The following is a 13,540-nucleotide window of genomic DNA, read 5'->3' as shown; positions in this document are numbered from 1 at the left end:
AAGTCCTGAATTCCACAGAATAAAATGGAAACCTGGGAAGGAGGATTCAGGGGACAATCAGCTCAACAAAAGTTACTGACTTCTCAGCCACCTCTCCTCTTACAGACAGACCAACCAGCTGGTTACAAAGGGTTACTCACAGGGAAAAGTGAAGCCACTTGCTCAGAAGGGTGGAGGAATACCCTGGAATAGCTGCACAGCCTGTGTGTAAAAGCAGTGCTTTATACAAGAAAAACACCAAAAATAATAGCCAAGGAAGACTAAGACCCCTGAGAAGCATCCTATGGTTTAACATCTTGAAGTTGGGCCACTTCATTCTCCTACTCAGGATTTCTCCTCAAGGTGCACATTTGTTAGACATTTCTCACATTACAGCACAGTCAAGCAGACACCCAATTCCAGAGGAGGTGGGCTAAAACAGGCTTCAAAATAACACACTTGTGCCCCTGGTCAGATCAAAAGCTCCCCTGCAGCAGAGCCCACCTCCTGCAACAAAGAGGCACAGAGTTCTGTCACAGTCTTGCACCTCCAAAACAAAAATGTAAAGGACTTCTCCTCAACAGCCACCCACACACAAACCTTCACGAGCTGTCCTGCACACACGTGCATAAATATACACACCTCTGCTTGCCTACTTCACTACAGTGCATCTTAATCCCTGCCCCATATTTCAAAAGGCAAGGGGATTCTGATATTTTAAAGTCACCTGCACATAACTCTCATGCCCAGGCTGACCAGCAGTCCCACCTCACACAAGAATAAACACACACTTCCAAATTGTCCCTTTGGTGCAGCTTCCCGAGAACTGAGAAAGAGCAAATGCCACAAGACTCACCTCAGCCACAGAACCACATCCTCCCAGCCTAGGGCCCCCTCCGTGCTGCCAAGGCATCCCACAAGAGCTCAGAGGACAAAGAGGAAAGCACTTCCTGAGCCCAGGCTTTGTAGAAGAGGAGGAGCCCCCCCCCAGACACACCTGTGGTGAGGGAGGTGCATCAGGAGCAGCAGCTGTGCCCAGTTACCAGCACAGGCAGGTGACAGTTCTGATTCTTCACAGGCTGTGTCTGCATCTTGCACCCCTTGGCAAGAACAGGGGGAGTAGTGCTATTGTTTTTTCTGTCCCCCTCCCTGAGACATTCAGAGGAGGGAGAGAACTTCCAAAATTAGGTATTAAATCAATTTTAATGCAAAACAGTTCAGCAGACTGTTGAGTTCAAGCAACACATAATTACCAGCTTAAACCAAACCAGGATGGAGCCACCTAGTTTCACTCATTCCCCACAATGAAATTACCTGGGGATGAGCTGTTGGTGCAGAGCTGTCAGCCAGGGCCAGTCTGGAGCAAAGAGGACCTAAAACCTGCAATAAGCAAAGCCCAGAATAAAACCCAGTAAAAGAGAGTGAGCATTTAGTCACCAAGGAGAAGGAATGTGTTTGTCACTCCCTAGTTTTCATTGCATTTTGCTTTGCCACTTAACAAGCACTAAAGTATATATACACATATATATATATATGGGATTATATGTGGGAAGGGAGATATATATAGATATAGATATGTCTGTATGTATTTCTATAAAAAACTCCTTCTTATGAGGAAGGCTGAAGAGGAAGGGGCTCTTCCCAGAAAGGGAGAGGGTTGGAAACATCCACTGATCTGATAGGGTGAGAGGGATGGAGAAGGGATGCTCCAACTTCAGACTCCCTTGTTAATTCAAAAAAGTGAGGTTTGGTTGTTTTTTTTTCTTGCTAAATCCCAAGTCCCCACTTTAACAAGACACAGCCTCCCCTTCTCCGCTGTTTTGCTGTTTTGTTTTGTTTGTGTGTGTGTAAGAGCAGCGAAGCCTGGCTTTCATCAAAGGCCTGAATGTGTCTTTGTGTCGCTATAACCAAAGGGAACCAGACCAGGGGGGTGGCTGTGCTGCTGCTCCTCCTCCACACAGTCCAGACCTCGTGTGTCTGATCGTCTCCAGCACGGCCGTCTGTCCCCGGCACCGGGGCACGACCGAGCGGCGGGGATGCTGCGAGGCACTGGTGCACTCTGACCTCGTGTCTGTGTGAAGGAACAGCTAAAACACTGTGAACCTTTTCACTCTGAAAATGAAGCAGAGTTCCTTAAAGCCAGGCTCGATTCACACTGAAGCAACCCTCGAGGAGCTCAAATACGGCACTTTTATCCTTAAAGACAACTGGTCTGCACAAACTCCCAAGTGGAGTTGAACACCCCTTCTTGGGGAATTTTGCCCTATCTTTGGAATTCAAATAAGGCTTTTATGTGGTCCTGATCTACAAAATGGATGGATTCAAAAATTAAAAGAAGAAAAAAGAAAATGCAGCAGAAAAGAAAAGCACATGCTACTTCTGGACGGGGCATCTCTGTTTTCCTACCGTGCTCCAGCGTGGGAGTGACATGTGCCCAGGATGAGGCCAGTAGCCAAAATGCCAGGACTTCTCTTAAGAAATGGGACATACATTCCCAGTTCCCTATCAGGGTCCATTTTTGCCACCAGTCATGCCCTCAAGCTCCTCTGGGATGGCGCGTTAGTCCCTTGACAGGGTTTCTGCGCAACACGGTTGAACATATTTAAATGTTTGCACAATAGGGCCCCAGAAGCATCATTATTTGGTAGTAGTTACTGCCAAAGCTTCCCAAAATATGAAGCAGATCGTATCAATACCAACTGTTCTCATCCTCCAGACAGATCTGCTGGGGGGGGAAAAAAAAAGAAAAAGAAAAATTAAAAAAGAAAAAGAAAAATCTGTTCAACATCTCCTCCAAGATCCTCAATCTCTCTTAGCAGCAAAGCAGCCCAAACCTGCTCAATCCTCCTGCACCGAGTGGGCTGGAATAGCACGAACAGGGGCTGCTCAGAGACAGCACAAAACGGGGAGAAAACCCAGACAAACTCGAGCCAGAAAAAAACATTTCCAGATGTACTGCACTGACAGATCTCATCTCTACCAGTATTTTTTTTTTTTAGAAGTCTGACCACAAGCACACAGATGGTCGGGAACATCATCGAACCTATTTAAATTTTCTTTGTAAATACTTCCATCTCCATCATGTCACACTTGCTGGGAAGCCACCCAAGAGCCTGGGGCATGAGGGGTAAAATTTTTATGTGGTGCAGAGTTTAACAGGTCCACCCAGGGGCCACTGGCCTCTACGTGCTGTTTGTATGGCCAACGTCCACGGATGTGCTATGAAGAGCCAGAAGCAAAGGGATAAACACGGGATTTCTTGCAATGCATAGGACACATCACATATGGGCTGGAGCCAAGTCCACCACTGGAGTTGTCTTGACATAAATGGTCCCAGTCAACTTGTACTGGAGGGGATCTACTGATGAACAAAGTCCCGTGCCACTGGGGGTCAGTGGTTCCTGCCATGGGGCTGCTCTGGTGGGTTAAAAAGCAATTTGTGTCACGCAACCATTCCCAGGCACAGACTGGCTTTTCTTGGCCTTCAAGTCTTGCCGTGATTGCAATCACTGTGAAAAAATAAACCATCCAGGGCATTCACCATTCAGCAGAAACCAAGTTCTGTTAATGCCTTCAATGCATAATTACATAAACAGACCCAATTTAGAAGTGTGCAGAAACATGGACAACAGCTTCACATGCAACCAACACAGCCCTAAATCCCTACTCCACCCAAGACTCTGCATGGTGTACAAGATGAATGTGAGGTCTTTCACAAATACATCTCCAACTCAAATTTGTGAGAAAAAAGTGGAGTCCTGCCACGAAATCCAAGAGCCCCCTCTATCAGTCCCCTGGCCACACTCAATTCCTCCTACACATGCAGTTTTTTCCCCTTCTTGCCCTACTAGGTCACATTAAAAAAAGCAAACACCCCATGCTGGGCGGGCAGGGGGTCACTGAGGCCCTGCCATTCCCTGCATTTCCACAGCTTTCTGCCTTGCTCCCACAAAAGGCCATGAGCTCAATCCATCTGCCGCAGGGATGAAACCCAAGAAGCACATTGTACTGCACAGGCTGCCAAATCCGGGTGTGCAGGGGCATCTTGGCACCAGGGTCTCTTCTGCCACATGATAAAACAGAGACTGATGGTGACAAACAAAGAACAGGTGGAGGTTTAATTAGGTCATTAACCATGTGAGTGCAACCTGTAAGGCTGCATTAACCCAAACTTGCACCCACCAGACTCTGCTCAGGGTGGAAGGCACAGCCTGCAGAGACCATCACCTCCTCCCAGGCTGGATGCTGGGTGGGATTACCATGGGGTCATAGCTGGGAAATGATGAGAATTATTGCCTCCTGGGTCTGATTTAGAAAAGCAGAACAGAAATCCAGCCTTTTTACTGTCTTAGTTTATCATGGCAGGACAGGTGCAATTAAAAAAAGATCAGCCACTGACTCTGTCTCCTCATGCTGCTTCTCCTTGCAGTGTGTCCCCGCAAGGACCTGCCACTCCGGGTGGTGGTGTACCTTGTGCACGTGCATGGTGAGTTCATTCCATGGTTCCTGCACATCCAGCACCAACCCCAGCCAGGCACAGCTCCCGTGTGCATCCCTGCCACCCCACCCAAAACCACGTGGTTTGGGTTGGAAGGGACCTTGAAGATTATCTTGTTCCAACCCCCCTGCCATGGGCAGAGACACCTTTCACTAGACCTTCTGATGAACAGGTTGCTCAAAGCCCTGTCCAACCTGGCCTTGAAACCCTTGGGCAAAAGACAATCCTGCCTCCTTCCTCCCTGCCACTGCCTTAATTAAACAGCTCACTCCAGCCAACTTCCCAGGAAGTTCTGTTATACAAATGTTTAATGATCTAAACACATTTTTCCCAGACTCATTGGAGGTGTGATCCACTCTCTTTGCCTTCACTGACTCCAAGAAGTGCCTTGAAGTTATTCACCACGTTTACAGGCTTCCCCCTTGAACTTCACTGAATCTTCCCAGAGAATTGTGGCACATATTTTGAGAAAACAAACAAAAGTTTCCTGATCTCTCTATCCTTTTATGTCTGAAATGACACCTGGAGTTTTAAGCACAATCCCAGCTGTCATGATCAATGCTTGGCTCGTGTTTTGGGTTGGTAGTGGAGGGGTAAGCGATCCACACTCGCGGCTGGTGTTTGGATTCACACCCTGGGCTTTCTAATCCAGGCAAGCCACATTTCTCAGTGAGCAACTGTTGCAACATAATTACTTGATTAAAATCCTGTTAGGACTCTCAGCTACGGCCAACTAGGGGTTTCGCTCTCCGGTTCGCCTTCCTCCCTCCCATGAAAATATGATGGTCAAAGCATGAGCAAAATTTGCGATGTGAAGGCACGTTGTTCAGGGGCTGGTGCTCAGAGGAATGCTGTCCTTTAAGGAAACTCTATTTAACAAGTGCTGAAAGGCACTGTCTTGCCCAGAAATCCATAAAATAACTGAAAAAGCTATTGATAGATTTGCTAATGTTTTAACCCCAGCTGGGAACTAAGTACCACACAGGCACTCGCTGCTCCAGCCTTTTTGGAGTGTCATGAGTGATGGAGTTATATTTGGATTCTTTAAAGGTCACTACACCTACTGCCCCTGCAACCCTACAAAGTAAAACACATGACCTTGTCTTAGAGCAACGAAACAGGAGCAAACAAACAGCACCAGGGGAAGAGCAGTGTTTCTGATCGTGGAATGGCATAACAGGAGATAACACCAGGTTTATGTTGTCCAGGACTTCTCAAGTGGGAAGCCAAGGGCAGAGGCTGGTGGGGCAGATGAGGCTGTTTGTCCAGCCTTTGTCTGGGCTGGCACTCCCTGAAAGAGGCCAGAGGGAAGGTTTGTTAACAGTACCTACTGGTGAATGACCCAGCGCAGGGAGAGCAGGGGGAACAGTTTTACAGCCCTTCTGCTACAGTCTGATTTTGGCTGCTGTTACCTACATACCTACATGTGCTGCATGCACAGGTGATGGTGTTACTGTGCAGGGTGTATTTGTGCAATGTGAGCCATGAAATGTCAGCCTAGAGCTTCTTATGTCAGAGAAATAAGGCAGCTCTCGCTCCAGGAATACATCAATGGTAGCTAACTGCCTCAAAATAATTTCTATGCTAAAACCTGCTTCTATCCACACTGCATGAATGATAAGATCAATCTAAAGCCAGCTGGGTTTGTGACACATTCCCATCCTGTTACACCCAGGGTGGACAGGAGATGACAGCACTACTGGCTCAGTGAGGAAGCATGGAGATACAGGAGGTACCATGCCAGCACCATCTATTTTCAATAATGGGCTCTGCAAAGCCAAGTCACTGCTCACACGGGTGACAATAATCCTTCGTTTGAACAAGAAAGAGGAGGAAACCAACTGGAAGCTAATGGGAAACTCCCAGGTGAGTCAGTCCATGAGCACTGAATCAACCCGCTCCAGACCCTCTTCTCTGGAAAGGCAGCACTGAAGGGGTTGGCAGCAAAAAATATCTGTGCCTGGATAAATGACTTCATATGTCGAGACAAAGATAAAGTTACACAGAGCCTCTCACAGAGGATATGGTCATCGGGTTTATTTTTGTAGTTTTCATTACACTCAAAATAACTTTGGCAGACTTAGAAAAAATAAATTTTCAAAGCCTTCTCCTATTGATGTCACCAGTTTTAATTAATTTTTGCTGAAGTGGTCTAAAGGCAAATGCTGCTGGGATGGGCTGGTTCCTGGTGTACTGCTCTGGGCCTCTGTGTTCAAACGCTGGGGCTGCACCAAACGCCACCAGGACAAATCCTGCCTCATCCCCACTGGAAGGCGGCTCCGGCCCATTTCCCTGCGACAGTGGTTTTGAGGCCAGACTGCCTTTGAGCTCGTGCTCCGACTGTGTCAGAGGCGCCGTCAGCTCTGGGAATAACACTGGTTCCACGCTATTTCCTGCCTCTGAAAGCCGTGGCCACAGCCAACAGTTAAAGCCACCTCGGTAGGACGTTAAATGTCACTGCTGGCTGACACAGCAGCTGGTCTGTGGGTATTGTCTGGATGGGTGTTGAGCAGAGGACGTGCCTTCCTTCAGATGCCAGCACGCTGGGCAGCTCGGTCTGAGAACAGACCCCTCATTCCCAGACTCAAACCTGCCCTTTGCTGCACACCTGGTTGTCACCTCCCGCTCCCACCACCACCACGAGCTGTCAGCAGGGTACCAAAAGTGTAAGCAGAACCCCTCCAACAGTGCCATGATATATCTGGCTGCTGCCACCACGCCAGCAACCCCCTCTGGACACACAGCAGCCCACAGGACCACCAGAAAATCATTCCTCTGCTTTCCAGGGGGACTCTGGGCTCCTTCCTCATTGCTGGCTGGCACCCTGCAGCACACAACACATGGCTGGGAGGAGATGCCAAACCAAGCAAGACTCCCTCTCCTCCATTTATTTCCATCTATTGCAACCACTCAAGAAAACAACCCCTGACCTAAAGGCTTCCATCAACAGAGAGTCTTGAAACCAGAGTTCCCCAGGATGAGATGGGGGCCTCTTTCCAGCTGCTTTCCAGCACCTTTCAGTAAGAGGATGCAGGTTATCTGTGCCCATCCCAGGTAGCTCCCAGGAGAAGGAGCTGGTGGGTACTGCACATGTGGCATGCAGACACAGCTCCAGATGTCCTTGGGGCCTTCCACAAATATCCAAAAGGGACTGGGGCATGGTCGCCAGGAAGGACTGATGGAAGGGAGCCAACAGTCATTTCTATGCTCAAAGAGCATTTTTCCAAAAGCTGCTAAGGTCTGCAGATTGGATTTTTGAAGGGGTAAGATTTGAAAACACCTGAAACAGAAAGTAAGTGCCTGCATTTAAATGGCACCATTTGTCAAAAGCCCTTCTCAGCCAGTTGTCCTTCGTTACTTAGATGCTTTAACACTTGGCTTCTGGCTCATTTTTTAAAATCCTGGCACCGCTTTTTCTTAGCAGGAGAGAATTCTGATTGCATTTGTAAATTTAGTACAAAAAAAAATCCTGTTTATGCTAATCTGTAATTCTGATGTTCCAGCCTCCTGCAGGCAAAGGCAGATCAAGAAAGCAAACCCTGTCGAAGCAAAGTGATGGGAAGGGTACAGGAAACTGAGGCAAGGGGGATTCAGGAGGCATTTTAGTACCTGAAGATGGTGTAAAGTTCATTGCCTGACTTTTAATTACAGAAATTACAGAAAAATACTGAACTTTAATGGCTTCAGTAAGCAGAAAAGTGTATCTTAAATGTCTATAAGGAATACTTCAGAGGTTTAAGCTGAGTAGGTGCAAAGCAACTCAGAAAAGCAGAGATCACTACTAATTTAAAAAAAGAAATATTTGCTTTTATTTGATATTTTTTATTATCTATTGAACTATCCAGAAGGACTCATGACTCAGAAATGCAGCACTACAGGCCCAGATCCTGGAGATGTAATAACAGAGCTGCTATCACGCGAGAGTGTGAAACAAAGAGCCGGCATTAGCAGAGCTCGGCGCATCCCATTTGGCCTCCTGGAAAACATCTGCCGTTTGTCAGGACTACAAAGCCAGCAGAGCCCTCTCCCCCTTGATCTCCAGCAATTAGTGAAATTCTGTTGTGCTAATTACCTGGGGAGACAAGGTGGAGAAGGCAGATAGCGAGTGACACTTGAAGGGCAACATTTACACCAGTAAAAATTAGGCAGATATTTCAAGTCACTGGAAACCACAAAAAGTACTGTGCCAGACTTCCAGAGCAAGCTGGGGAACGCAGATCTCTGGGTATAAAGTTAGGGTAAACACTAAAATACTACTACTACTACTACTACTACTAAAAATAAAATTATATAAATGATACAAGCAAGAGAGTCTCTGGAGTTGCTGAGTCTGCAGGGGTAGGGAGGGTTTTAAATGATCGTCTCCCCCAAAGTACACATGGTTTGAATTGCTGAGAAGTGGAGCAATCCGCCGTCCTGCTGGCTGGAGCACCACTGCGCTCGTCCTGCTGCCAAGCCATTATTGGGAAATATTTGTCACATATTAACTGGAACATCAGATTACTACACTCGACATTTAACACTGGTTTAGAATATACACATACGTTCGAAAGCGTATGACACCCTCCCAGTGTGAACTCGAGATGAAGGCAGGGATGTGCCCCATCCAGCAGCCAGGAAATTTGGAGTTCAGGCTCAGGAGGTGCTGTTAAATAAAAAGGCACGTGGAAACACAAGGCATAGGTTGAAATACGCTGTGTGAGAGCAGCCAACAGAGCTGGAGCTTTTCACACCCTCAGTCTACAGCACAGCAAGGACCAGCTGCTGGGCAAGGCGTGCTCTGTGGACTGGGGCTGGTTTTTGCTCATTTTTACTGGATTGAAGAGGAAACATTTGTTCTCAGGCTCTAGCAGGGTGCATCCAGCACCTTGAGCTCTTACGGGACCTTCTCACAGAGCTTAGAGACTTTTGGCGTGGCAAATACTGCATTTAACAAGAGCCTTTTGCACCCCAGGTTTTAAAAGACTGCATTGAAAATATAAGGTGGAAAAAATAAAAAAGAATCCTTAAAAAAACCATATATGAAAAGGCATCCAGTGCTCACACAACTGATAAACAAAGCGTTTACAAGCACGAAGTTTTAGTCTTGCCTTCAACCAAGTGCTTATCAGCTGAAGGCTGTCCTAAATGCCATATACACAAGTGTTCCTGCACCTGCTGGGTCTCATCCTGCAGCAAAGGCTGCGTGAGGATCCCATCAGAGAAAGAGGATGAACATGAGGGGATGAGGGGCCTCTGCAAAGTATTACAGGCCTGGCTTAGGGAATGACAATAATACAAATACTGCACTGCTGTTTCCCAGTGAGACAATGTATGGGGACAGCCTGTCCTGGCCCTGCCCGGTGCCCACAGCATGGAACTGCTGCCACCCTGTCCCAAATAGCTCAGGAGACTGAAAGGCTGTATTTGTCCCCAGAGTGGGGTCACCAGCCCATCACAGCGTTCCAGAGCCTGACCCACACTTGGTCCAGCTGCCCCAGCCCCCCAAGGATGCTCTTCTCTCCCTCAGCCACAAAAATGCCCAAACCACAGAGGACCCAAAGTGACACAAAGCTGTTGTCATCATTCCCCCCTCCTTTTGGTTGAATGAATAAAGCAAAACAAGTCAACTCAAAGCAGCACACAGATGTTCAGAGCAACTACAGAGGCAACTTTTTGCAGCGTGCCCAGCATTAGAGACAGATAGCACTATTTTAAGCTGTTAAAATTTTTTTTTATTTTTTTTTTTTTTTTAAATTGTTATTACTGTCAAGGTCAGGTTGGGTAGGGCTCTGAGCAACCAGATCTAGTTGGAGGTGTCCCTGGCTACTGCAGGGAAGTTGGGCTAGATGACTTTAAAAGGTCCCGTTTCCAATCCAAACCATTCTGTGATTCTATGATTTTTCTTGATGACCGGGATGTCTCCGTGGCCCTGGTGAAACAGCCGGGCCCCCTCTGCCGGCCACCAGCTTCTACTGGCCACTGGCCCCTCTCCACAGCCCTGAAAAGCCCCATTTAGAGGCCAATGAGCTCTGCAGACAAATAGGTGACTTAAAGCACAGAATGAGTCAGTTTGTGTTGGGGTTTTCTTTTGGGAGGGGTGGGTATTTGTTTTGTTTGTCTGTTTTACAAGCAGTGATTTAGGATGCTGTAGTCAAAATAATTTGACCCTTATTTAACTCTTAGGTGGATCCTAATCATCGTGTCCCATAAGTCAATTCTACCAAAGCAGTGCCCCAAAAGCAACCTCCACCCCCTCAAATCCAAATGACCCCCCAAACTGACTGACTTCTAGGAAAAAACAGGTCTTGTTTAAAACAAGCCCAGCTGGCAGGGCCAGCTCTGAACATGTGGTTTGCTCCTGCCTCTGCCCACGGGGGGGTCTGTGGGGCTGCAAGTCCCCCTTTTCCCAAAGAGGCAGAGAGGGAGGAACGTCCCCAGCATGAGTGCAGACAGAACCCTCATCAACAGCTCACCAGTGGCTCTCCAGCTCTCTGTAAATTCAGTGGTAAGAAGGAATTCTTAAGCTTAGCAGGGTTTCTGGCAGAGGAAAGCCCCCTTCAGCCCACATGTTCAGGACACCCAGCAGCTTCCAGCTGCCCCCAGGAAGCAGGAGTGGGGCTGGCACCATCTCCCCATCCCCTCCACAGGGGAATTTTCTTTCCCCCAAGGGCTGTTTTTTCAGTGCACAGAGGCAAATTGAAGCTCAGCTGTTAAGCTTGCATCCTGGGGTAGCCCAGCAGTGAATGCCAGCGAGGGCCTCAAGCTCTCGGGAGTTTTCCAGACCAAGCTCTTTAGGTACAAACCAGGAGACAATTCAGCCTTCTTCAGGAGAAAGAGGGAAAAAAATTAAACACATGTAAAGATTTCTTTGATTTGTTCAAAAATAGCTGAAAGGCTTCAGGACAGTCCAGCAGCACATCCTCGTGTAGCACAGCACTCCCCTCCCTGCAGGATGGGACGTTTCCTACCCACCAGGAAATCACTTCTCCTTCCCTGGGCTCACAAATTACTTTGACGTTCGTTACTAATGAGTGTAAGGAGTATTACAGCAGCACGTGGGAAAACCTTCCCCCTTCCTCTCTTCCCCCCATCTCCCAAACACAGCAACCAGCAAACCCAGTGACCCAGAACAGAATTGGGACCTTCCTGGACAAAAGGAGCCTCTTCAATCCCAATTGCTTTCCACAGAGCAAAGGAAAAGCCTCTTGACCACTAAGGCACACCAGTAGTGCCCTGATTGCCCAGACCAGAGAAAGACGCAGCCCCAGAGCCCCGTGAGGTGGATGGATTTGTTGTGTATCAAAAGGGAGGAAACTGTTTTGAGTTTGTTTTGAGAGCTGAAAATAAGCAGGATTTGTGTCTCAGCTGATGGGGCTTGTTACCAGGCAGTGAGGCACACAGGGAACCCACAGGAGCCTTCCACTGGAAAAGCAGCAAGTATGTTTAAGAGCATCATTAGCGAAACGTTTCTGAGGTTATTAAACATAATCTCATGGGGGAAAAAAGTCCATTTCCGAGGTTATTAAACATAATCTTTTGGTAAAAAAAAGTTCTTTTTTTTTTTCCTCCTGTGAGTATGGACTAACGCTGCATGTTCTGGCAGGAGTCAGACCCAGGAGGGCAGGAAAAATTGAGCCTGTTCCTTTGCCTATCCTGCATCTCCATGTAGCATTTATGGTTTGTTTGTTTTCTTTAAAACTACAGTGGAACTATCTGCTGCTTGCAAGTCCTTGTAACACGCCTGTGCATTCTCCCCCATCAAAGCACTGCACATCTTTCACCCATCTTTTGCTACTTCTGTGAAAAGAAAAAAGAAGAGGCTTGAAGTGCTTCAGCTCAAAGTCATTTGCCCCGTTCAGTGTGACAGCAGAGCACTTTACAGAGCATTTCTATAAATGAGGTTCCTTTACAAACTAATCTGAGCTGGTTTTTGTCTCCAAGGAGCATGCACTTCCACAGAAGAAGAGGTTTTTCCGCAGAACAGGAAGTTCTGACGGTTTTAGAAGTTCATTAAACTCTGTGAGGAAATTTAAACAATCGGTGACAGCTTTCCTACAGCAAAAGAAGTTGCTGCCCTCTGAAAAGGCAGAGAGGCTGCAGCTTTTAATTATAACACTTCCATTAAGCCCCAGTGATTGTGTTACTACTTCTAAATTGTTTTGGCCCAACACCCAGGACCCACAACCCAGTCAAGCTCTTCTCTCTTTTATTCTTATAGCCAAATGTCGCTTTTGTCCAAACCTCAAGCTCCTTTATCTGTAAACAGGCCAAGGCAAGGCAGTGGGAGAAGTTAACGGTCTCAAGCACAACAGAGTGCTTCAGCTTGAGAAAAAATACTTCATAACACATTTTCCTTGATAAAAAGGAACATATAAAATAGGAGAGGTGGAGCTCAGTGGCCTCAGAGCCTCTTCAGTGGCCTCAGAGCCTGGCTCCCAGGCAGCTCCCAGGCAGTCTGGCGTGGGCTGTGCTGGAATGTTTGCACCTACCTGGGGGGCACATGCAGTCTGAGGGAGCCTCTCTCGCTGTCCTCAGCTTTGCTAGTCCTTCACCCAGTTTCTGTTTGGAGGAGGAATAAAAACAGTCATTTAGAGAGTACATTATGTCTAAATGCAGGCTGTGCACACGTGCCAACAGCCAAGCCATCCAGCACACTCCCTTCCAGGGAAGTGTAATGGTTTCATCCTGTTGCATTCAGCCTCTTTGGATAATAACCCATGCTTTAGAAGCACATAAATATTAAAGATTTCTTAGCAAGTGGCCAGTCTACAGCTCTCATATGGAGCAGGCAGAGACTCCTTCTGCACATCCCAAAGTCCCTTTAGCCAAGCTCCATTGGTAGGATTCATCCTGAGCTCCTGTTACAAGTCCTGTGTTCAGTTGTGCCGTGATCTGGCTGATATTGTACTTAAAATCCATGCTCTGTGGAGTATTAGAGGTTTCTTTGGAGAGGGATGAGGAGGGGAAAGACAGTCAAGACTGGAGTGCTCACCCACAGCCAGGTCTACCAAAAGCACAGTGTTTCCATCTCCAAGGTGAAAAACTCATTGATGGGACAACTAGAACTCATAAAAATTCACG

General features: G+C 47.3%; 1 protein-coding gene across 3 annotated transcripts in view; it reads right to left on the bottom strand.

The window, feature by feature from the left end:
• The window catches only part of COL23A1 (collagen type XXIII alpha 1 chain), a 172,789-nt gene extending 159,684 nt beyond the window's left edge, over positions 1–13,105 (bottom strand). For all 3 annotated transcript variants that reach the window (XM_017827897.1, XM_017827895.1, XM_017827896.1), the window contains exon 1: positions 12,949–13,105. In XM_017827897.1, the coding sequence (XP_017683386.1) occupies positions 12,949–13,105 (157 nt within the window). The remainder of the gene's footprint in view (positions 1–12,948) is intronic.
• Between the last annotated feature and the right edge of the window lie 435 nt (positions 13,106–13,540).

Source organism: Lepidothrix coronata, unplaced genomic scaffold (genome assembly GCF_001604755.1).
Source record: "Lepidothrix coronata isolate B3197 unplaced genomic scaffold, Lepidothrix_coronata-1.0 Scaffold144, whole genome shotgun sequence".
NCBI classification, from domain to species: Eukaryota; Metazoa; Chordata; class Aves; order Passeriformes; family Pipridae; genus Lepidothrix; species Lepidothrix coronata.
The sequence above is the reverse complement of the archived record's forward strand: the minus strand, read 5'-3'. Positions and strand labels throughout refer to the sequence as shown.